Here is a 24041-nt window from a genome sequence, read left to right as displayed (position 1 = left end):
GGTCATGCCTAACTAATCTTGTGGCCTTCTATGATGGAGTGACGGCATTGGTGGATGAAGGGAAGGCGACCGATGTCATTTACCTGGACCTGAGCAAGGCCTTTGACATGGTCCCCCACCACATCCTCATCTCCAAATTGGAGGGAAGTGGATTTGATGGGTGGACGACCCGATGGATAAGCAATTGGTTGAAAGGCCGCAGACAGAGGGTGGTGGTCAATGGCTCTACGTCCAGGTGGAGGCCGGTAACAAGTGGTGTCCCCCAAGGGTCTGTCTTGGGACCGGTGCTCTTTAACATCTTTATTAATGACATCAATGAGGGAATTGAGTGCACCCTCAGCAAGTTTGCTGGCGACACCAAGCTGAGTGGTGCAGTTGATACGGTGGAAGGAAGGGATGCCATTCAGAGGGACCTCGGCAGGCTGGAGGGCTGGGCTCGGGTGAACCTGATGAGGTTCAACACGGCAAAATGCAAGGTTTTGCATTTGGGCCGGAGGAACCCCAGGCACCTGTACAGGCTGGGAGGAGCGGTCCTTGAGAGCAGCTCGGCAGAGAAGGACCTGGGGGTCCTGATGGACGAGAGACTGAATATGAGCCAGCAGTGCGCTCTGGCAGCTCGAAAGGCAAATGGGATCCTGGGCTCCATCAGGAGAGGGGTGGTCAGCAGGGACAGGGAGGTGATTGTCCCTCTCTACTCGGCTCTTGTGAGGCCCCACCTGGAGTACTGTGTCCAGGTGTGGAGCCCTCAGTACAAGAAAGACATAGAGATTTTGGAAAGGGTCCAGAGGAGGGCGACTAAGATGATCAGGGGGCTGGAGCACCTCCCCTATGAGGACAGGCTGAGGGAGTTGGGCTTGTTCAGCCTGGAGAAGAGAAGGCTGCGGGGTGACCTCATTGCAGCCTATCAATACCTGAAGGGAACCTACACCCAGGAGGGGAGTAAACTCTTCAAAAGGGCTGACAACAGCAGGACTAGGGGAAATGGTTTTAAGTTGAAGGAGGGAAGATTTAGGTTGGATGTTAGGGGGAAGTTCTTTACAAGGAGAGTGGTTAGGCCCTGGAACGGGCTGCCCAGGGAGGTTGTGGATGCCCCGTCCTTGGACGTGTTTAAGGCCAGGTTGGATGGGGTCCTGGGCAACCTGATCTGAATGTGTATGTTTGGTGGCCCTGCTAGGCAGGGGCGTTGGAACTACATGATCCTTGGGGTCCCTTCCAACCCGGGTGATTCTGTGATTCTGTGTGTGATTGTTTCCTAAACTTGGCAAATGCATTCTTCAGTATTCCCATTCATTAAGAATCACAAGATCAGTTTGCATTTATGTGGGGATGCAGGCAGTAGACTTCTCAGGTCCTGCTGCAAGGGTACTTGCATTCACCAACCTATTGTCCAGGCTTGTCAGTGAAATTCCTGGGTGTAGTTTGGTCAGGAAAGACTGAAGTACTACCCAGTGCAATAATAGACAAGGTTCATGTGCACCTGGTTACTACCATGCCAAGGCAGCTGCAAGACTTTTTGGGTATATTGGGATACTGGCATTCCTTTATCCCCCACTTAGTGCAGCTGCTGGGGTGTTTGTATTGGCTCACAAAAAAAAAGCCAAAAATGGGACTGGGGGAGAATAGGAGGCCTTCCAGCAAACAAAACTAGCTGTTAAACAGACCCAGGCACTGGGCATATTCAATCCCACCTTTCCAGCCAAACTTGATGTCCATGTAACTCAGGATGGGTTTGGCTGGGGCCTATGGCAGCACCAAAATTCTGTTCAAACCCTAGTTGGGTTCTGGTCTCAGCTCTGGCATGAAGCAGAAGAGAGGTATAGTATGACTGAAAAACAATTATTGGCTGCCTATTCTGCATTATGGATGGTAGAGCCAATAACCCAAACGTCTGAAGTCATAGTTAAGACAGCCTTGCTAATTCAGGGGTGGGTGAAAGATCTGATGCACCTTCCTGAGTCATGGGTGGCCCAAGCAGACAGAGGCATGGTGGGTTACCTATCTCAGTCAGAGGAGTAGTCTGTCTTCGTCACCACTGAAAGAAGTACTCCAGAAGATCCTAGGCCAAGTGATGTATCAGTGATGTGCCAGAAGAGACAATGGTCGCTCCACCAGAGAAGGGTCCTGTTTAGGAAGGGAAATATCCCATTCCTTAAGATGCCTGGTATAGATGCCTAGAGGTGAGGGTACCTCTCTGAAGATCCCTGCCTACCAGAGGCCCTCCGTAGCTAAACAGCCTTTTTCCTTTGTTTCTGTGTCTACAGCTGCTGCATTTGGACTTGTTCTCATTTGCTGCAGCCAATGGATTTGCCACTCTGCTACTAGCACTGTGCTTTCCATCCCATTATAGCGTTACAACTTTGCACTGGCTTCTATTTATAGTCTATCTAAAGGATGTCTGTTCTTGTTGTTCTTATTTGTGAATGTCTTGAAGTCATGAAGTATGTTTTTGTCATCCAGAATGCTTTTCATAGGTAAACAGGACATCTGGAACTTAAAGCAGAACTTCAACCTTGAGCAAATATCTCAACAAGACAGTCATGTGAAATAATTTATCTTGAGTCATCAACAGTGCCTATGAGTTTGGGTTAAGATGTAGTGTTGTAGGCAGCTAAGTGGAATTGAATTCTTGCAATTATTGCTAGTCTGGCATTCAGGTGCTATGCACGATGTTAGAATCATAGAATCACCAAGGTTGGAAAAGACCTACAAGATCATCCAGTCCAACCATCCACCTATCACCAATAGTTCTCACTTAACCATGTCCCTTAACACAATGTCTGAATGTTCCTTGAACACATCCAGGGTCGGTGGCTCTACCACCTCTCTGGGCAAAAGGGTATTCAAGACTGAGGAGCAGCAAAGGAAGGTGAAATACTGTGGATGGAGATCTTTGGTGTTGAGAATTGTTTAGGGATGGAGGTGTTCGGTTGTTTTTTTTTTTTTCATTTCTTTTTTTTTTTTTTTTTTTGCATCTGCTAGTGCTTCTGTTTCATCAGTGTCTGCCTCAGTTACTTCTTCAACCAGATGTTGATTAAAAATGCATTCTGTTTGAGACCTTTGGGATGTAATCCACACAGGTCTACTAGTTCAAGCTTAAAGTATCACTAAACATATGTACAGTGGTGGACAACACTGAGTAAGAGTTATGGCTTATTCTGAAGTGAAAATGCACTACTAGACAAACTAGAAAAATTATTTGCCTTTGGTTGAGTTATGCATGCTGAACTCATAAAATGTATGAGGAACAAAAGTAATCATAATTTTACCTATATCATGGTGCAAAAACACCAAATGCTTTCTTTCTGTGAATTTTATGACCATGCTGCCTTATTTTGGATCATATCTTAAAGGATATGCATTTTTAGTAAAAGGGACTTGTTGATATGATCAAGTTTTATGGTGCTGATTCTCCTTTGCTCAATCTATGAGTAGTCTGATGTGCTATCTTAAGCATGCTATTCTAGCTTAGTGTACACAAGAAACCTCCAATAAGCTACTGCTCTTTGTGCAAAGACTTTGGTAGAGTTATCTCCAAACCAGTGAGGTGCCACCCTCAAATGAGATAGGCTGATATCAGGAAGGCAATAGGGAGCTCTGGGTTGTTAATGTGGGGGGGTTGGACTCGATGATCTCTGGAGGTCCCTTCCAACCCCTACAATTCTGTGATTCTGTGAAATGATAATGAACAAGCATTAAACACATGCATACGCACATATATATACATGAAATTACTGACTACACTCCCTCAACATCAAATTCCCTTGTGGTACTGTCACGGAGTTGATCAGATCAATCTACGTCTGTGACAGGGGCAACAGGCCTCTGCCCTCCCCCCCACCCCAGTCCCACAAAAATGGGAAGGAAGGAAGGGAGGAAAAGAACAGCGGCAACAATCTATGGAGGAAAACTTATTTTACTATAATATCAGAATACAAGACAACACAATATAATACAATTTAATTGAAATTGAGATTAATAAATCAGACAAGATGAGAGAGAGAGAGTTCCCGGGACCGAGTCAAACCTGCCTCCCTGCCAAATGTCCTCGGGCTGTTCTCAAACCCTTATATTTTCGGCCTTCATCCCTCTCACTATCCCAGACACAGTGTCTGCCATCCCTTATTTTCTAACAAGCTCTACATTCTTGCTTCTGTAAACTATCTCTAACTATTCCCCTTCACCCCCCTTATTCTCAGTCACTGTGAAGCCTTCTTGCCTTTTTACTTTCACTTATGGGGCCTGTCAAGGATCTTTCAAGGGATACAGAGGATCCGAGGCCTGCTGTACTCCAATTGAAAAAAAAGTATTGTCTGTATATGAAGGGGTTCAAAGCTGCATCAGAAGTGGTTGGTACTGAAACATGGCTCCTCTTGATGCCCTAACTGCTTGTGCTGGGCTGGATGTTCAAAGGGAGGATCCCCTCCACACAGCAAGTAACTGATGCTATGTGGAGTAAGTGGCTTGCACTGATCACACAACAAGCTTGAAAAGCAAATCCCAGTCACTAAGGCATCTTGAAATTTCTATAGAGTGACCTGAAGGTGTGCTAAAGAGGTTCCACTGTATAATGAACTATCAGAAAGTGAGAAGCAATATGCCTCATTCAATGATAGGTCCTATTGTATTGTGGGAAAGTGTCAGAAGTAAAAGACTGCTGTATGGAGCCATATATGACAAGTTGCAGAAACTGCTGAAGGAAAAAGCGAATTGAGCCAATTTGCAGAAGTGAAGGCCATCCAGCTGACTTTAGACATTGCTGAGCAAGAGAAGTGGCCAGTACTCTTCTTCTATACTGGCTCTTATATGGTGTCAAATGACCTATGAGTGTGGTTACAGCAATGGGAGCAGAACAGCTGGCAGCACAGAGGCAAATCCATCTGGACTGCTGCATTGTGGAAAGATATTGCTGCCTGGGTAGACAATGTGGTTATAAAAGCACGTTATGTAGATGCCCACGTACCTAAAAGTTATGCCACCAAAGAACATCAAAACAAACAGCAGGTGGATTAAGCTGCTAGGAATGAAGTTGTCCTGGTTTCAGCTGGGACAGAATTGATTTTCTTCATTGTGACTGGTATGATGCTATGTTTTTATTTTTGGAGAATAACAATGTTAATAACATAGAGATGTTTTATTTGTTGCTGAGTAGTGCTGCACAGAGCCAAATGGGCTTCACCCTCTCTTACTCTCTTGCCAGTGAGGGGTCTGGGTGTGCACAAAGAGGTGGGAGGAGACGGAACCAGGAGAACTGACCTAAATGGGTTTAAGTGATGTTCCATACTGTATGACATCATACAAAAAAGTGTAAGAACTTGGGGGAGTTGGCCAGGGTGTGTAGCTGCTGCTTAGGGACTGGCTGGGCTTTGGTTGGTCGGTGGTGAGCATTGTGCATGACTTGCTCTGTAAATGTATATATATTATTATCATTACTATTATTTCTCCCTTTTCTGTCTTAGTATATAGTTTTCATCTCAACCTACAAGTTCTACTTTTTTTTTTTTCTCCCAGATTGTCTCCTCCATCTTGCTGGGTGAGGGAGGAGTGAGTAAAAGGCTGCATAGTACTTCACTGCCTGCTGGCTTAAACCACAACAGTGGCTCACATAGATCTGCATTAGCAACATAAGGATGGATTATTTCTGGTTCGGTGGGTTTGTGACACCTCAGGCCTTCAAGGAATAGATGCAACATATAGATGGGCTTGGGATTGAGGGAGGGGTGGACGCTACTGCACACACTACCTATGAATGTGGAATGTGCTGCAATTGAGTAAGCCAAAGGGATAAAGCCCATCTGGTATGGAGGTCAGTGGCTGAAATATAAATATATAGATATCTAGCAGGTTGATTATCTCAACATTGCCACAAACTTGCCATGGCAAGCACCATGCTCTTACAGTGGCAGAAGCAACCACCAGATGGCTGGAAAGCTATCCCATGTCACTACCTAAGATGCTATCCTGGGCCTTGAAAAGCAAGTCTTATGGTGACATGGTGACCCAGAAAGAACTGAGTCAGGCAACGGGACTCATTTCCAAAACAACCTCATAAGCATGTGGGACCTGAGTGTGATGTAAATGATACGGAATAAGGACTGGATATTGTCCTGGTTACAACTGAGACAGAGTTGATTTTTTACTTCATAGTATCTGGTATGATGCTGCGTTTTGGCTTTAGGAGAAAAACAACATTGATACCAGCTCACATCTACTGTTTGGTCTTCATAAAAGTTCAGCAAGCATCAATGAATGTCAGTAGGTGCAATTTTTTCCACGTGGAGGAATTCAGTGACACACCTTTCCTTCATATGCACTTCCATGTCAGATGCCATTTTGTCAGAATACCCCCCTGCTGCTATCTGTTGCATGGCAACAAAATTTGATGGAATATTGGTGAGAAGGTTCAACCTCTACTGCCATATCCCCAGCATATTGGAATAAGATGCATAATAGGATAAGAGCAGTCCCTGTAAATAGTTTTTATCTTAACTTGTGAGTACTAATTTTTCTTCTCTTCTCTACCCTATGGGGAGAAGGGGTTGCCTGCTGAGTGAAACCACAACAGATCCTAAGTTGGAAGGAAAATTCTTTACAATCTCAAGTTCCTTGAAGTTATTACTGGGAAAAGAAACAGAACTATATGGAAGTGTTGCATTCTCTTGATATTGTTCACATGTGATAAATAAAGCTTTGTATCTTGAATTTATTTTATGGAAAAAGAAGCATTGTCTTTCAAAGCAAAAAAACGTTTTAGAAGTCTATATTTCTTTTTCTATATCAACAGTGCTACTATGGTTTGCTTGGTTAAGATCTTTGTGCAGTTCAGAAGTTTTTCATGGCATCTTGAATTTTTTTTTTTATTTTTTTAAGGGAATAAAAATGCTCAACAGAAGAGTTTAAGAGTTTGTTCTCAGCATGTGGATTTCGTGTTGGTGATGTTTTAATTCAACTTAGCTAAATGTAAGTGTTCAGGCAAAAAATTTCCTGGTAAAATGTCTTCCTGGGAGCATGTTTTTTTAAACCTATATTATAGCTTAATTAATTTTTCATTGTAGAATTGGGCAGAGAGGTCTTGATAATCATTTTATGTCTTTTTGCTTTGGAATAACACCAGTGTTGTGTAACATCTTTATTAATGATCTGGACAGTGGGGTAAAGTGATCCTTCAGTAAACCATCAGATGAGATGAAACTGGGGGGAGTGGCTGACTTGGAGAGACATGCTGCCATACAGAGGAACAAGGACAGGTTGTAGAGGTGGACTGACTTGAACCTCATGAAGTTCAACAAGGGGAAGTGCTGAGCCCTGCACCTTGGGAGGAACTATCCCAGCCACCAGTCAACATACTGGGGGCACCCATCTGGAAAGCAGACTTGCAGAAAAAGCCCTAGCAGTCCAGGATGAAAGCGAACCAGCAGTGTATCCCTGTAGCCAAAAAGGCTAATTGTGTCATAGGCTGCATTAGACAAAACATCACCAGTAGATCAAAAGAGGTGATCCTTTCCTTCTACTTAGCATTAGTGAGGCTAAACCTAGACTACTATGTCCACTTCGGGCTCCTAGTACAAGAAGGACCAAGTGTAATGCTGTAAGGCAACAGAAAGCATAGCAATAACAGCGTAGTAACAAAGTTCTAGACAGCAACAAGTGACAATACACCCAGATAAAGCAGCTATAGATGCACGAAAAAAAAAATATATATCTGATTACCCTTAGAATGCCTCAAGTAAGCAAGGAACTCAAGAAAAAAAACCTTGCCTACACTGCCAACCCTTAAATGAGGTCTGGGAAGGGGTGGATCCTGGCTCCACCCCTTCTGGTCACTCAGGTGCACTGCATGCACCTGAGCTCCCCTGGGTTGGCCCTGCCTTCCCACCAGATGCTTAATCACTGGTTCAAATTTGACTTAGCATTTCCACTACACTCTACCCCTTCACGGCATGAACCAATGGTTGAGCAGGTATAAGGTAAGCCCTTTCCATTATGGTGATCCACTATACTGCGGCACTTTGTACAATTTGTTGTGATGTAGATTGACAAAATATAAGATAATTAATGATTAGACTTTGTACAATTACCCATCGTGATGTAGGTGGCAAAATATAAGAGGACTAATGATTGGTTCATGGTTGAAGTCTGTGTTCCTTCGTGGCCAGTACTTAATGGTTCTCCTGGAGGCACATAGTTGCTTGGACCAGGGAAGGTTTGGCTCGCGTTCCATCAGTCCCATATAGTCAATCACCAGGTGTCATGCTGATCTAATAGTGACACTGAAGCATCTATATGCCATGTCAATCCTCCTGCTGATCCTATGGACTTGAAGAGACTCATGGGGAGTAGTACAGACATTTCAGAGGTACCAGAAGGGGTAGGTCCAACCTCCACAAAAAGATATAGGCTGTGTTCCTGTTGTGGGTCAACACTTCAGCTTGCGCTGGGGCGTGTCCCGGCTGTCTGTACCATACATTTTGGCCCCAAATGTGAAGCTGCATAACTATATAGGGTACCAAAAGGGGAGTCTGGATTTGCCATAGGGACATGATTAAGGTCCCCTTAGTGATGAAAACCAGTGTTGACCACGATGTCTGCAGGCCATGTACCTATACTGGGAGGACTACTGATCCCCCAACCTCCAATAATCTCCTCCAAGGTGCAAGTAATCCACACCACTTTGGTCCTACTTGTACCTTCCAACGCCATTCTATTTCATGGGCACCAGGTTCTAGGCTTTCAGGGGCAGAGACCAGAAGATTACTTTCATTGCCAATTTGGGGTCTTACCCAATTATCAGTGCCCATAATTTGGATTCTAAACAGGGAAGCCCAGGTTTGTAGTATCTTCAGGGCACTGGGTCTGCTGTCTCTGGGAATTTCCTTCAGGTCCCACAGGGTTTCGTTGAGTCTCTTAGTCCACCCCTGCAGGGGCTGAGTCTGTCTTCAGGGCAGCCTTAAGAATACTGTTACAGTGTTCAGTAAGTCCTGGACCCGTTGGATTATGTGGCAGATGGAATCACCATTCAGTGTTGTTTTCTTCTGCCCAGCATTGTAACATTGTGTCACAGAGTTAATGAGATGAATCTATGCCCCTGACTGGGGGGCAGTAGGCCCCTGACTGGGGGGCAGTAGGCCCCTGCCCCCACCCCCCCCTCCACCCCAGCCCCACAAAATGGGAAGGAAAAGGGAAAAGGGATAGGGAGATGGGAGCTGGGCTCAAGGAAAGAAAAAACAAAAAAAAACAGCGGCAACGATCTATGGAGGAAAACTTATTTTACTAACTCAGATATCGGAATGCAAGATAACACAATATAATGACTTCTTTACATCTGCCTTTAATAGTCAGATTAGTTATCCTCTGGGCATTTTATGCCCTGATCTGGAAGTATGGGAAACTACTCAGAATATGCCCCCAGCAATTCAGGTGGAGACAGTCAGAGAGCTCCTCCTCCATCTGAACTGTCACAAGTGTCACAATGTGTACCACAAGGTACACATTGAACATCCCCGTTTTTCTGCATCACCCACCAAATGGACCCAGGTCCCTGGGCAAAAACAGTACCACGGAGAGGTTTGCCTTTTCCAGAAGCTGGAAGGACCCAAACTGCTTTTCCCAACATGTTCTTTACATGTACTACAGGGAATTTATCACTCTCTACAGTATGTAGGGAGCTGGATTGGGTAGGACCATCTCAACTGACCAATCCTCTGGTGTTGACCAGCCAGGTGGCTTCTCCCAAATGCTTCTCCCAGTCCTTAAATGTTGCACCACCCATTCCATTCAACATGGTTTTTAACAATCCATTGTATCGTTCAATTTTACCAGAAGCTGGTGCATGGTAGAGAATATGATAAATCCACTCAATGCCATGATCTTTGGCCCAAGTATTTACAAGAGAATTTTTGAAATTAGTCCCATTATCTGACTCAGTTCTTTCTGGGGTGCCATGTTGCCACAGGACTTGTTTCTCGAGACCCAGTATGGTGTTTGGGGCGGTAGCATGGGGTACTGCAAATGTTTCAAGCCACCCAGTGGTTGCCTCCACCATGGTGAGCACATAACGCTAACCATTGCGTGATCGTGGCAAGGTGATATAATCAACCTGCCATGCCTCCCCATATTTGTACTTTCCATCGCCCTTCCTCCCAGAGAGGTTTCATCCTCTTGGCTTGTTTCATGATGGCACATGTTTCACAGTTATGAATAGCCTGTGCAATAGAGTCCATAGTTAAATCCACCCCTCGGTCTCTAGCCCATTTATATGTTACATCTCTTCCTTGATGGCCCAAGGTCTCATGGGCCCATCGAGCTAGAAATAATTCACCCTTGTTCTGCCAGTCCAGGTCTATTTGAGCCACCTCAATTTTGGCAGCTTGATCTATCTGATGGTTGTTTTGTTGTTCTTCAGTAGCCCGACTCTTGGGCACATGAGCATCTGCATGGCGCACTTTTACAACCATTCCCTTTATTCGGGCAGCAGTGTCTTTGCACAGTTCTGCAGCACAAATAGTTGTATCCCTTCTTTGCCAGTTATTTTGCTCCCACTGCTTTAACCACCCCCATAAGGCATTTGCCACCATCCATGAGTCAGTGTAGAGATAGAGCATTGGCCACCACTCCCGTTCAGCAACATCTAAGGCCAGTTGGACAGCCTTTACCTCTGCAAATTGGCTTGATTCTCCTCTCTCTTCAGTGGCCTCTGCAACTTGTTGTGTGGGGCTCCACACAGCAGATTTCCATCTGCGATGCTTCCCCACAATACAACACGATCCATCTGTGAACAGGACGTATTTCTTTTCATTCTCTGGTAGTTCACTGTATGGTGGGGCTTCTTTAGCACGTGATACTTCTTCTGATAGCAATGTTCCAAACTTTTTACCTTCAGGCCAGTCCATGATGACCTCTAGGATTCCTGGACGGCTGAGGTTCCCCATCCGTGCTCGTTGTGTAATCAGTGCAATCCACTTGCTCCAAGTGGCATCAGTAGTATGATGGGTGGAGGGAACCTTTCCTTTAAACATCCAGTTCAGCACTGGCAGTCGAGGTTCCAGAAGGAGCTGTGTTTCAGTACTGACTACTTTGTAAGCATCCCGAACCCCCTAATATGCAGCTAAGATCTCCTTTTTCAATTGGAGTGTAGCCCTCTTCAGACCCTCTGTATGCCCGACTCCAGATTCCAAGGTCGGCCTTGGATGTCTCCTGAAGCTCTTTGCCACAAACTCCAAGTGGGACCTTTCTCTCCAGCAGCACTGTAGAGGATGTTCTTCACATCCTGTCCCGTCTGTACTGGCCCCAGGGCCACGGCACGGGCTATGTCCTGCTTAATCTGCTTGAAAGCCTGCTGCTGCTCAGGGCCCCATGGAAACTCATTCTTCATTCGCGTCACATGATAAAGGCGGCTTACAGTGAGGCTGTAGTTTGGAACATGCATACTCCAAAAACCCACTATGCCCAGAAATTATTTTGTCTCTTTCTTATTAGTGGGTGGAGACATGGCAGTGATTTTGTCGATCACATCTGTCGAGATGTGATGACGGCCATCTTGCCACTTTATACCTAGGAACTGAATTTCCTGGGCAGGTCCTTTCACTTTGCTTCGCTTAATAGCAAAACCAGCATGCAGAAGGATCTGGATTATTTGCTCTCCTTTCTCAAAAACTTCCTTTGCTGTGTTGCCCCACACAATGATATCATCAGTGTACTGCAGATGCTCAGGAGCACCTCCCTGTTCTAGTTTGGCTTGGATCAGCCCATGGAAAATGGCTGGGCTGTGTTTCCACCCCTGGGGCAAACGATTCCAGGTATACTGAATGCCCCTCCAGGTGAAAGCAAACTTTGGCCTAGATTCTCTGGCCAAAGGAATGGAGAAAAAGGCATTAGCAATGTCAGTGGTGGCATACCATTTGGCTGCTTTTGACTCCAGTTCATACTGGAGTTCTAACATGTCCAGCACAGCAGCACTCTGTGGGGGTTTGACTTCATTCAGGCCATGGTAATCTACCCTAAGCCTCCATTCTCCATTGGCTTTAGGCACTGGCCATATGGCGCAGTTAAAAGGTGAGTTTTGCTGATCACTCCCTCACTCTCCAGTTGACGAATCGACTTATGAATGGGGAGCAAGGAATCCCTGTTGGTGCAGTACTGCTGCCTGTGCACCGTTTTTGTAGCTATTGGTACCTGTTGCTCTTCCACTCGTAGCAACCCCACAACAGACGGATCTTCTGATAGTCCGGGCAAAACAGTTAACTGCTTAACATCTTCTGTGTCTGCAGCAGCTATTCCACAAGCCCATTGATACCCTTTGGGATCCTTAAAATATCCCCTCCTGAGGTAAACGATATCAAGTATACATGGAGCCCCTGGGGCAGTCACAATAGGGTGCCTTTGCCAGTCTTTACCAGTGAGGCTGATTTCGGCCTCCAACATAGTCAGCTCTTGGGAACCCCCAGTCACCCCATGAATATAAACTGATTTTGTCCCTTGGTGACTCAAGGGCATTAGAGTGCACTGTGCACCAGTGTCCACCAGGGCCTTAGATTTCTGTGGTTCTGATGTGCCAGGCCATCTAATCCACACAGTCCAATATACTCTATTATCCCTTTCCCCCCCCAGCCGTGGGCAGGGCCCCTCTATTTGTTACCCCTGTTGTCTGCAGCAACTGGAGCAATCACCTTTTTGGAGAAGTTCACCTTCATCGTTGATTTGTCTTGTAATTCTTTTACCCATGCTTGAAGTGCAGGAGTAGGTTGTTTATGCATTAGACACTGTTGACATTTTGTCTATTATATCTTCTTGTTTGCTTTCCATTCTGTTCAGCTTTTCAGCTGCCTTTGCAATGGCTGAAACACAAAGAGGGCTTAACGTAGAGGGCTTAAATGTAACTCAAAATCTTCAAGTGTATTAACCAGCTCATTTATAAGGGGTCTTCTTTCCCCTCTGCCATACATTGCTGCAAATGTACTGGCGTACCTTTCTGGTGCAGTCTTTGTGAATGTACGCCACATGTTTGGTGTACACCTGACTCTCTCAGGATCATGCTCTTGGTCTGGCTCATCAGGAATGAAATGGGGGCTATGTAGTGTTTCCACCACAGCATATTCTCTCAAATAATGGATGCCTTCTTCCATATCAGCCCATTTCTTTTTTCTCAGGCATCAGATCGTCTTTGAAGGGGTATCTTTCTTTTACAGCTAACAACATCCTCTTCCAGAGGGTGAAGGCCTGGTTCTGGCATGTACTAATGCCTCTGTCAATGGCTGAGTCCCTAGCAATGCCACCCAGTTGGCGAGCTTCTCTACTATCTAGCCACACGCTATTGGCCCCATTGTGGCAACGTCAAAGTAACCAAGTGGCAATAGGCTCATTTGGGTGACGTGAGAAGTCTTTTCTCAGACTTCGAATTTCATTCATTTTCAGAGATCGATCAACAAAGGTAACAATATCTTGCTCACCTCTTCCTCTTTCAGGACTTCTTGTTGCCCTCGTCGGCGTTGGTGACCGTGGTCTTACTGAGGGCTCCTCCCCTGTACTCAGGGGTGCTTCTCCTAGATCTCGGAGCCACTCCTCTGGACCTCTTTCCTTCTATTTCTTCTGTTCTAACTGAGTTAGATTCTGTTCGTTTTCAGTCCTCTTACAGGGGTGACTGACATCAATTGTGGTGCCTCCTGTACTTGATCAGGTTGGTCAGTTCCAATGCTCTCACCCTCTAGCTCTGCTTGGAGTCTGTCTCGTTCGATTATGAGAATATTTAGTTCAGACTGGAGGGTGTCCTGTTCAGATTGGAGGGTGTCGAGTTTGGATTGGAGGGAGTCTCGCTCAGATTCAAAGGCATCTCGTCGAGATTGGAGTTTCCTTCTCTCAGCTCGGAGATTCTCCCTTTCGGCTAGGAGACTCTCTTTCTCAACCTGGCGATTCTCTGTCTCGCCTTGGAGACTCTTTGGATTTGGAGACTCTGTTTCTCAGCTAGGAGACTCTCTCTCTGGACCTGGAGATTCTCTCTCAGCTCAGAGTCTCTCCTGGAAACTCTCCTTTTCAGCCTGGAGACTCTCTCTTTGGGATTGCAGGGAGTCTCTCTCGATTTGGAGGGCATCTCTCTCAGACTTGAGGATATCCCTCTCAGATTGGAGGTCTTTTCTCTCAACCAGGCGACTCTCTCCCTCAGCCCGGAGATTCTCCCTCTCAGCTTTCAGACACTCTCTCTCAATTTCACAAACTCTCTCCCTCTTTGGGATACTATTGAATAAGGCCCGATAAGCATTAGCCAGGCCCCAAATCATTTGTGCCTCCTCAGATTTGCCTGAGCCGCAACATTCCTGTCTCAAATAAATGTTTAAGCTCTCAGGGTCTTTCAGGTGTTCAGGAGAGAAGTTGCATGACACCGAAGATGTCCATCTCCCTAAAGTCTCTCCCAAGCCTCTCCACACTCCCTGCCACTCAGTATTCTCTGGTTTTGGGGAAGGCTTCCTCAAAATACAATAAATACAAATACTGACTGAAATGATGAACAGTAAATTCAGAGAGATTAACAATGCGATCAGGTGAGCATTTAAAAACTGCATACAAGATTCAAAGGAGAGACTGGGAGCCTGCTTAAAAATTCCAAGTTCTGTGAAATTAGCAGCTCCCTACTGAGTTGTATACCACATAGTATGCAGATACCAAGTGCATATTTCCATCAGTGTTTTCAGTTGATTGTATATGCCTATTGCATAGAGCAAAGTGGCAAACTTAATTAAGGCCCAGTATGTTTTGCGCATTAGAAAAGAAAAAACAATGGCATGCAGACACTTGAAAGGCACTTTTAGAAGAGAAAATACTTTTTTTTCTCTCTCTACAGAAGCAAGATAGCAGTGCTCAAAGTTTACAAAATAGCCCAGAACACTGGCAGTCTGCCTAGACCTTCAAGGTCAAGTTTTCAGTGAGCACCAGTGAAAAAGATAAACTTTCCCGATGAAGCTCTCCAAGAGCAGAGAGAGATTTGTTCTAAAAATCTAAAAAACAATCTATGCCCACATTCTCCACCAAGAATGTCAACGGTTTACAGGCTGGTTCGGCCTGGTTCCGTGACGAGTGGGGCAGAGGGATCCGCAGATCTGCACCTCCGGAAAAGGGAAAAAGGGGACCCCAAAATAATTAAAAACATCAGCAACGATCTGAGGAGAAACAAACTAATTTACTAAATATAGTATCAGAATGCAAGATAACACACTATAATACAATATAATCAGAATTGAAGCTAATAAATCAAATGTAATGAGAGAGAGAATGTCTGAAAGGGTGGATAGGCTTCACCACAATGCTGAGGTGAGATGTGCAGTCCAGTTGAGCAGCAGGGAGACGGGAGGAGAGCCGATGAAGAAGAGCGGATGAAAAAGAGTGCATCAGGTGACCTTGCCAGGAGTTCTATCTCCTCTCCCTGACTGCAAAGTCCCCTGGGGAATGTAGTTCTTCTCTTCTTCTGGGCAGGTACCCAGAACTTGAGCATTAACAGTTAAACTCCCAGTGCCCCACATGATGTTATGATGTGGAATACCGAAAACCGAGAATCACAAAACCATGACAGTTGGTTATTATATTAAGCTTTTGTTCTGCAAAAATTTGAAAAGCTCGAGCTACTGCAGCAAGTTCTATGACTTGAATTGACCTATCAACAATATACACGTCTGATCGCCACTGTAAAGCAGGCATACACCAGATAACCACTGTTCTATGTGTCTCGCCATAGCCATCTGTAAATACAGTAACAGCATTAGGTATAGGAACATGTGGAAGTAAAACATTCATAGTAAGGGATACATCACTCAAATTATGCAGTAACTGATGTTTGTGGGGATGAGTGGAGATTTGTCCAGTATAGTCAGCCATAGCAGTTTGTAAAGTGAGAAACGTCATGGTGAGCAATGTTGGGGGGCCAGAGTGTGGCAGGGACACTCCAGAGCGGGCTGTGGATGCAGGGCTGCATGGCTGCGGACGCCTCACAGCAGAGGCAGCAGCGCTTTCCAGGGGCCATGATTTTTCTTCTCCCTGGCCAGGGGTGGGGTTGGAGTCGCGGATCGGGTCCGGGCAGGAGCTGTTTCCTGCACCAAGGGGCAGCGGCAGGGGTGAGGAGGAGGGCGATGAGGGACGGTCAGAAGAATTTGACCTTTCTTGTTAGATTTGTTTGAGCGCTTCCGATATTTGGTGCCAAACAGGTAAAAGTTTAGCAGCTGCTTTATCTGTAGTAGTTGCAGCCACCCAGAGATCTGTGCCAATTTTGTCCCAAACCGCCCCATCAAAAGAAAACCCAGTTATCGGAAACTTGAGGATATTTGTGCATATTCAATCAAGAAAAGTAGCTAATGCTGAGGTAGATACAGGTCGATTCTGAAACTTTAAAATTCTCCATAATACTTGGAGATTTACTTGTTGCTTCTTCGTTAGTGAACTCCCCATAGTTCCTGACTGCTCACCTTCTGTCCCGCAGAATGTTGATGGGCGTGTGCAAAACAATCTCTCCATAGTTCATTCAGGCGGTGCTGCTGGACCAGGTTCACTCAGCCTCGGCTTGATTTGCACCACACAGCGGGTGCCATTTGCAGCGTCTGAGGCATGGACTCAGATGTGAATGATCCAAATTGTTTGTTGCAGGTTCTAACATCCCTTATATACATTCAAAAGTTTTCTCTTGTAACTTTTCCACCCGCCTTTATATGTCAACAAAACATTCCACAAGCATTCCTTAACCGTGTATGCAGCCACTTATCCAATCAGAGTCATGATCCATTCCTAGCCATGCACCTTTCCTCCAACCAGGGTCATCATCACACAGCCATCATGCAGCTTACATGACTTTGATTTTTCCTCTTCTGGAGATGTTCTTGGTTCTCATTGTTGCTTTCTCATGCCGTTCATCTTGCTCTGCAGCTTCTGCTCTGAACAGTCTTTCTTGTATTCCCACAATCTCCCACTTGATATTTCAGTTTCCACAGAAACTTCAAAATAATATAGTTTTTTTAATGGGAGTGGAAGAGAGGTAATAGAAGCCATTGGAGCATATGTGTTGGTAGATATCTATTACTGGTTTATTAGTAGAACAGATAAGTATTAATAAAATCTCAGATTTTGAAATGTGGAGGCATTAGCTTAGTATGTTGAACTAATCTAATTATTTACTTGCTGTCTTTTTCCCATATAGCCAGCAGCCAGCTTCGGGTGTAGCCTATTCCCATCCAACTACAGTTGCTAGCTACACTGTCCACCAGGCACCAGTTGCCGCGCACACAGTTACTGCAGCCTATGCTCCAGCAGCAGCTACAGTTGCAGTAGCCAGGCCTGCTCCTGTGGCTGTTGCAGCTGCTGCAACAGCTGCTGCATATGGAGGCTATCCTACAGCGCACACAGCTACAGATTATGGTTATACACAGAGACAACAAGAAGCTCCACCACCACCACCTCCTGTCACTACGCAGAATTACCAGGTGTGTTTAAAAAAGAATTACTATTGTTTTATGGTTTTTAAACTATATGTTAAAAGGAAGAGGCCTGTTTGGGTGAGAGAATGTAATGGTATTTGTATTTTTTTCTTCTATGAAAAACTGTGTTCAAATTACTCAGTAGCTATAACTGATAGTGTGAATTGACTAGTATTGTGACCCATATAGAGGATTATCTGCAGTGCTACTGCAGGATCTAAGATTTAGACTTTCACACAATAAGCAATGAACTGATGTTTACCTCCAAGTGATTTTGTGAACTGCTGCTAAGAACAATAGTACTGCCTTGACTCATCTAGTTTTTCAAGTAGCATGTGGTAAACTGTGTCATGGAACTGACTGAATAAAATGTTTCAATTAAAAAATTAAATGAGAGATAGAAATAGTTCCCTTATTAGATTCCTGGGTGCCTAACTTTATGTGAGTACAGATTGCCACAAAAGAGAGCTGTTTCTCTATTTTCATCTTGCCCTGACTTCTGTTGACACTTCTATTGAATCCATCATTAGCCAGTGTTTTGATGGGTCAATTCAGGAAAAATTCCACATAAAACTAACAAATCAAAAAAGGAGTGGCTTTCCATAAGATTAAGAGGCTAAGTTAAAATTCCTTGCTTCTGCACAGTTGTGATGCCAATGCAAGGTGGGATCACTGCAAGGCTGTGAGGAGAGATGAGTTCCCATTCTTGCACTGGCTTAAATGTAGCATGAAGCAGTCTGTTAGTGAACTGTATTCCTTCTCAGTTCAAAAATAAATAAACTTGCAGTATAAATCAGAGTGCTGCATTAATTTTGCAATTGGAAGATATCAGTTTGTAGAAGTTATCTGGGGACTTTTTAACATGTGCTTACTCCTGTTCAGATTTTTGAAGACAGCAAAAAGCTGCAGTTTTTCCTATCTATCTAGATTCACTTAATGTAAGCATATATGCACATCAGTAACTCTAGTCCATTGGTTTAAATCAGACAATTTAGATGCAGAAAGAGGAGGAGTTTTACATGACTGAGTAGTTTTGAGTTGGAAATGTGAACTTTATTTGTATTTTTATCAGCTTTTTTTCTACATTAGCATTTGTTAGTCCAAGTCTTCAGTAGATATCTCTAGGCAAGTGTGTTTATACACATAAGTTACCTAATTTTTTTTGGCATGGCTCATATTTAAAATTTGCATTTACTAGTGAGACAGAGGACGTTGAAATAGTACATCTTTCTTTAACATATTAGTCATAAAATTATCAACACATATAGATTCTAATTAGTATTTTTGTTTGGACTATACTGTTGCTGTATGTTATCAGTTCTTTTGTACAGATTTTAAAATGTGTTACATATGGTAATGAATTTTAACATAGGAGTACTACCAGTTGCACATACACTCATAGTTACAAGGTAACTAATAACTAGTCAGTTATTGGATGTATTCAGACAGTAAAGAGTATCCCTTAAATTAAGGGAAAATAATTCCACTTTTATACAGGTTCGGTGGAAATTCTATTGCTGTATTTATTGGAAATAAAAATAAATTTTATGTGTAGTTCACATGTAGCTCATGCTGTTACCCATCAGTTCGTCAGCTACTCATACTTTACCATAAATATAAGGATGGGAAAATATATGTACACGCATATAGTTGTTTCCAGACTCTCCTTTTTCTAAGCTTACTATCCATCTTTTGAGTTCTGGATGTGTTGAATGGGCTACTCATCTTGCCCTTCTAGACTAGTTGTGGCTTGAAATAGTTGATATTTCAAAAAATGAAGAAGGCTTTAAAAGTATGACTTTCATACTCTAGGAAATATAACCGAAAAAAAAAATATATATATTATGGGATTTTTAAGGCCAATATAGGGTGATGTTTGTAAACTTGTGACTTTATTGTGGTTTGTAGAAATTCACATTTTGTGGAGATGTATATTGTTTTTTCCTTCATATTTTATACAAATTTAATATAGTCACTATGAAAAATTAACAAAAGTAGTTGCTTTTCAGTTACAAAATTAATTTCGAAAGGAGAGTGATTTAAAAGCATGTGATAAATTTTATATTAAGTCTGAAAAACTTAATCAGGTTTGTTTTCAGTCCTGTAGCATTTGTAAACAAACTTAATTTCTTTAATGTATATATGTGTATACGTTTTCTCTGTAAGAAAATCTTGTTTCTTTTTGTGTTTTTTTTTTTTTTAATCTTTAGCGTAGACTAAAAGGAAATACATTGTTGTTGATTTTTTTTTTTACTCTGCTAATGATCTTTATTACTCCAGAATCATATTTTAAGGGGATATTCACTGTTGTTTTTTTTTTTTTCCTTTTTTAATTTATAGGATTCCTATTCTTATGTTCGATCTACTGCCCCAGCTGTAGCTTATGACAGCAAACAATATTATCAACAGACGACAGCAACTGCTGCAGCTGTGGCTGCTGCTGCCCAGCCTCAACCTTCAGTAGCTGAATCATACTACCAGACAGGTGGGTTGCATGCTCCAATACTTCTGACATTATATATTGTGAGTACTACTTCAATACCTTAAAAAATATCTTTGAATATATGATATAACCCAGGCTTTTTTTCTTAGCTTTCTCATTTAATCCCTGTCAATGTGTAGAACAATATGCTGCATCTAGAACTTGAATATTGTTGGGACATTGCTGAAAGTAACTATCTTTGAGTTTTGTAATATTATTAAATATAGTCAAAACATATTTTTAGGCAAACTTTTTGCTGATTTTCCTAGAAAATTTGCCAAATTAGGTGCAAATAGTCAATGGTAAGTTTAGATGATAATTTGGTTAGATTTTGATTTTGCAGTTCTGTAGTTACTTAATGTATGTAGTTCTTTAATCATTGGTATTGTGACTGCTACAAAGCATAAAATAATTTTTTTATGTTAAGATATGAGTTTAAATGTACTAATGTGACCTGAGACATCATGATCCATAACTACAACTGAATAAAAAACAAACAAAAAAACCAAACAAGCAAATAAAAACAATACAACAAAAACAAACAAACAAAAAAACCCAACCCAAACAACAGAAGGAACTGACCAAAAAACCACCTCCATTTATTATATTTATTCCCCAGAATATCATTAGGTATTGTTAACATTACTTAATAGGGTTTGCATTTAAATCAACTAAAGCTTATCTAAGTTTGTACGCTTATATTTTCTTTCCTATATAGCTTCAAAAGTAGGATACAGCCAAGGGGCAACTCAATATACCCAAGCCCAGCAAACACGACAAGTGACAGCTATAAAACCTGCAACCCCAAGTCCAGCAACAACTACTTTTTCCATATATCCAGTATCTTCTACTGTGCAGCCAGTAGCAGCTGCAGCTACTGTTGTTCCATCCTATACTCAAAGTGCAACGTACAGTACAACAGCAGTTACTTACTCTGGTAAGAATTTTGCATATTATGCTGCTGGTATCTTTGCAATTGTTATGGAAGATTAAATTAATCAAATAATTAAATTAATTAAATACTCAGAATTTTAGTATTTTGTTTTCTGTTACATCATAGTCTACCAAGAAGTATCAACCAGCTACATAAAAATATTTTGCCAGTATAACGATTTGTCTTTAAAAGAGGTTTGATGCTTAAATATGCCTTTTTATTACATGAAAATATACAAGGTATTGACATAGCTATGTGGCACAGTGCTTTGTGACTTACTGCACTAGCAGTTCTGTCTTTTGTATTCATATTTTTTTCCCCTCTCCTGCATAATCTCTGTCATCTTCATTTTGAATATTGAACAGTAAATCTGGTTTTGAAAGACTGTTTACTTCAACTGACCTTTGATAAATATTTTATTCTTGTTGAATATCTTACCAGATAAATCAAGAATTTTCACATACTCTATAGGGATGCTTTGATATATTCAACAACATAACTGTGCATCTGCAAAGATGTGCCTAAAATAAAATATATTCCTGATAAGTGGTAGGCTACGTATTTGTGTACTGTGAAGCATCAACAAAAGCAGACTGCATAACAAGATATCAATAAATAGTTTATTTCCTGCTCTGCCCCTCCATCTCTATTATGCAGCATGCTTGCAATTAGTGTGTTATGTAATTGATACTTGATGTAATATTTATTTTGTTTTTATATTTGAGGTACCTCTTATTCTGGCTATGAAGCTGCAGTGTATTCAGCTGCATCGTCCTATTACCAGCAGCAGCAGCAGCAGCAACAGAAACAAGCGGCGGCAGCAGCAGCTGCTGCTGCTGCTGCAACAGCTGCTTGGACAGGGACCACCTTTACTAAAAAGGCACCATTCCAAAATAAGCAACTGAAACCAAAACAACCTCCCAAACCACCCCAGATCCACTACTGTGATGTTTGTAAGATCAGCTGTGCTGGACCACAGGTACCTGTATTATGTAATATTCTGTAATACGTTAGTCATAATTTCTTCAGCTAAAAAAAACTGACCCCTTTAAGAATATTTGTTAATTTTTAAGGACCCAATTTTGTAATTTTACTAAAGGAATAATTAAATGAAAGTGTGTGCTATTATTGATTTATTATGAGAAGTTGAAAAGGTGCATCCCATTGGATTGTACAGAGAAACTTCAACTATACTTTAGACTCCAGAAGTATTATAAACTTTGAATTTGATTTGCTGTTTAAGCATAGCAAACTTCTTAGAAAATACTTGTTTTCAAAACTACTTAAGTATACCAATTTTGTTTATGGTAAGCCTGAAACTTTATTTCTCATTGTATTCCATCATCCCAGTTTAGTTTCACAGTGGGTACAAGTGTGTAAAAAGTAGATATCAGTTCGTGCGCTTTTTTTGTGTTAGGATAAACAGTTCTTTCAGTAAATCTACTGTTATTTCCCACTGTCTATTCTCTAGGTTGCCAACGTTGGTATAAGAGCAAATCTCGACTGCATTTCATTTTCAGTACAGCTTTATGTGCTACCTTCTTTTGAATCAATTTTTTTTAGTTCTCAGAATACACTTAAGCACCGTCATCATACAGATTGAGGAAAATTCCAAATCAAGACTAACTCAGTGCAATGCAGGAAACTGCAACTGAGATGCAGTTGTGTGATTATATCAAGTTTTCAATAGCATTATCTTTTGAACAGTACTTGATTGAAGAAGTGAGGAGGTAGGTGAGGAAAACTCAGACTGTATTATCTCTAAAAATGGAATTCTGGTGGAGGAGAAGTGTCACGGAGTTATCTCTAGATCTGAGTCAGTGACAGGGGCACAAGCCCAGAAAAAGACAAAAGGGGGGGGGGGGGGGGGGGGGGAACCAACAAACTCCCCCGCCTTTTGCGGCACTGTGAGGCTGGCCCCGGCCTGTGGCTAATGAGGCAAGGCACTTGGGAGCCATGCTCTCCGGGAGAGGGGGAAGGGTAGGGAGATAGCAGATGGGTCTTAAAAAAAAATAAATAAATAAATAAAAAAATTGTGTCAAGTCTTCTGGGAATGCCATCCCTCCCATCTGAGAACCCAGAACGCCCAAGAAAGGCAGTCCACAGAACCAGAACATTAACTCTTAAGCTCCCACTGTTTTACATGATGTTCTGACGTGGAATACCGACAACAAAAATCACAAAACCACAAGAAGACGAAAATTTGTCTATCAAGTTAGCATGCTTATGCCTTAGAGCATGTCATATGAAAGAAATGTTAGCATAGCAAGTACCTCTTGCAAAACAAAGCATGTATTTTATGCTATTTTCTATACTGCATGTATTCACATGAATGATGAACATGCACTATAAAGGCAGCTGTGTGTGTATTATTTATTTAAACAGACTTACAAAGAACACTTAGAAGGCCAGAAACACAAAAAGAAAGAAACAGCATTAAAAGCTTCCCAGAACACCAATAACTGCAGCACTTCTGCTCGTGGAACTCAGAATCAGTTGCGCTGTGAGCTTTGTGATGTGTCTTGTACAGGAGCAGATGCATATGCTGCCCATATTCGAGGAGCCAAGCATCAGAAAGTAAGAGCTTTTTTCTTGTTTTTATTACACAAGTCAGTTGTACTTTTTTTTCCCTTCATCTTAGAGGGGAGAAAATGAGCAGAAACAATATATTTTGAATAATTTTAACAGTGTTCTGCTTTTTGTTTCAAATGTAAAATTAAGCTCACTGTTAGATTGGGCATTTTGGGGAGAAAGGGGAAAAATACTGCCACTGTGTCAGTGAGAAGAATATATATTTGGAAAAGTATGAAAATCTTAGGATCAAAAGGTAGAAAAAAGTGAGGAAGAGAGTCAGTAAGGACATGCAGTAGCATACTTGTCCCCCCTCTTTCCAAGACTTCTGTCAGTAGTTGTCTGATGCTGTGAAGTTCACAGTATGCTGTCAACGGTTTACGGGCTGGTTCGGCCCGGTTCCGTGATGAGCGGGGTGGAGGGATCCACAGATCCACGCCTCCGGAAAAAAAGGAAACAGGAGACCCCAAAATAATTAAAAACAGCGGCACCGATCTGAGGAGAAACAAACTAATTTACTAAGTATATTATCGGAATGCAGGAAAACACACTATAATACAATATAATCAGAATTGAAGCTAATAAATCAAATATAATGAGAGAGAGAGAATGT

At 42.5% G+C, this 24041-nt stretch overlaps 2 protein-coding genes across 3 annotated transcripts in view; one reads left to right on the top strand and one right to left on the bottom strand.

Moving 5' to 3' along the window:
• LOC125686403 (uncharacterized) overlaps positions 1-24041 on the bottom strand; it is a 292860-nt gene that overhangs the window by 196193 nt on the left and 72626 nt on the right. The window lies entirely within an intron of this gene.
• The window catches only part of LOC125686401 (zinc finger RNA-binding protein-like), a 60734-nt gene that overhangs the window by 4574 nt on the left and 32119 nt on the right, over positions 1-24041 (top strand). For both annotated transcript variants that reach the window (XM_048930336.1, XM_048930335.1), the window contains exons 3-7: positions 17165-17447; positions 19782-19926; positions 20642-20860; positions 21583-21836; positions 23243-23434. In XM_048930336.1, the coding sequence (XP_048786293.1) occupies positions 17165-17447; positions 19782-19926; positions 20642-20860; positions 21583-21836; positions 23243-23434 (1093 nt within the window). The remainder of the gene's footprint in view (positions 1-17164; positions 17448-19781; positions 19927-20641; positions 20861-21582; positions 21837-23242; positions 23435-24041) is intronic.

This window comes from Lagopus muta, chromosome W, assembly GCF_023343835.1.
Source record: "Lagopus muta isolate bLagMut1 chromosome W, bLagMut1 primary, whole genome shotgun sequence".
Lineage (NCBI taxonomy): Eukaryota > Metazoa > Chordata > Aves > Galliformes > Phasianidae > Lagopus > Lagopus muta.
Note: the sequence above shows the minus strand (reverse complement) of the source record. Positions and strands in the feature narration are given on the sequence as shown.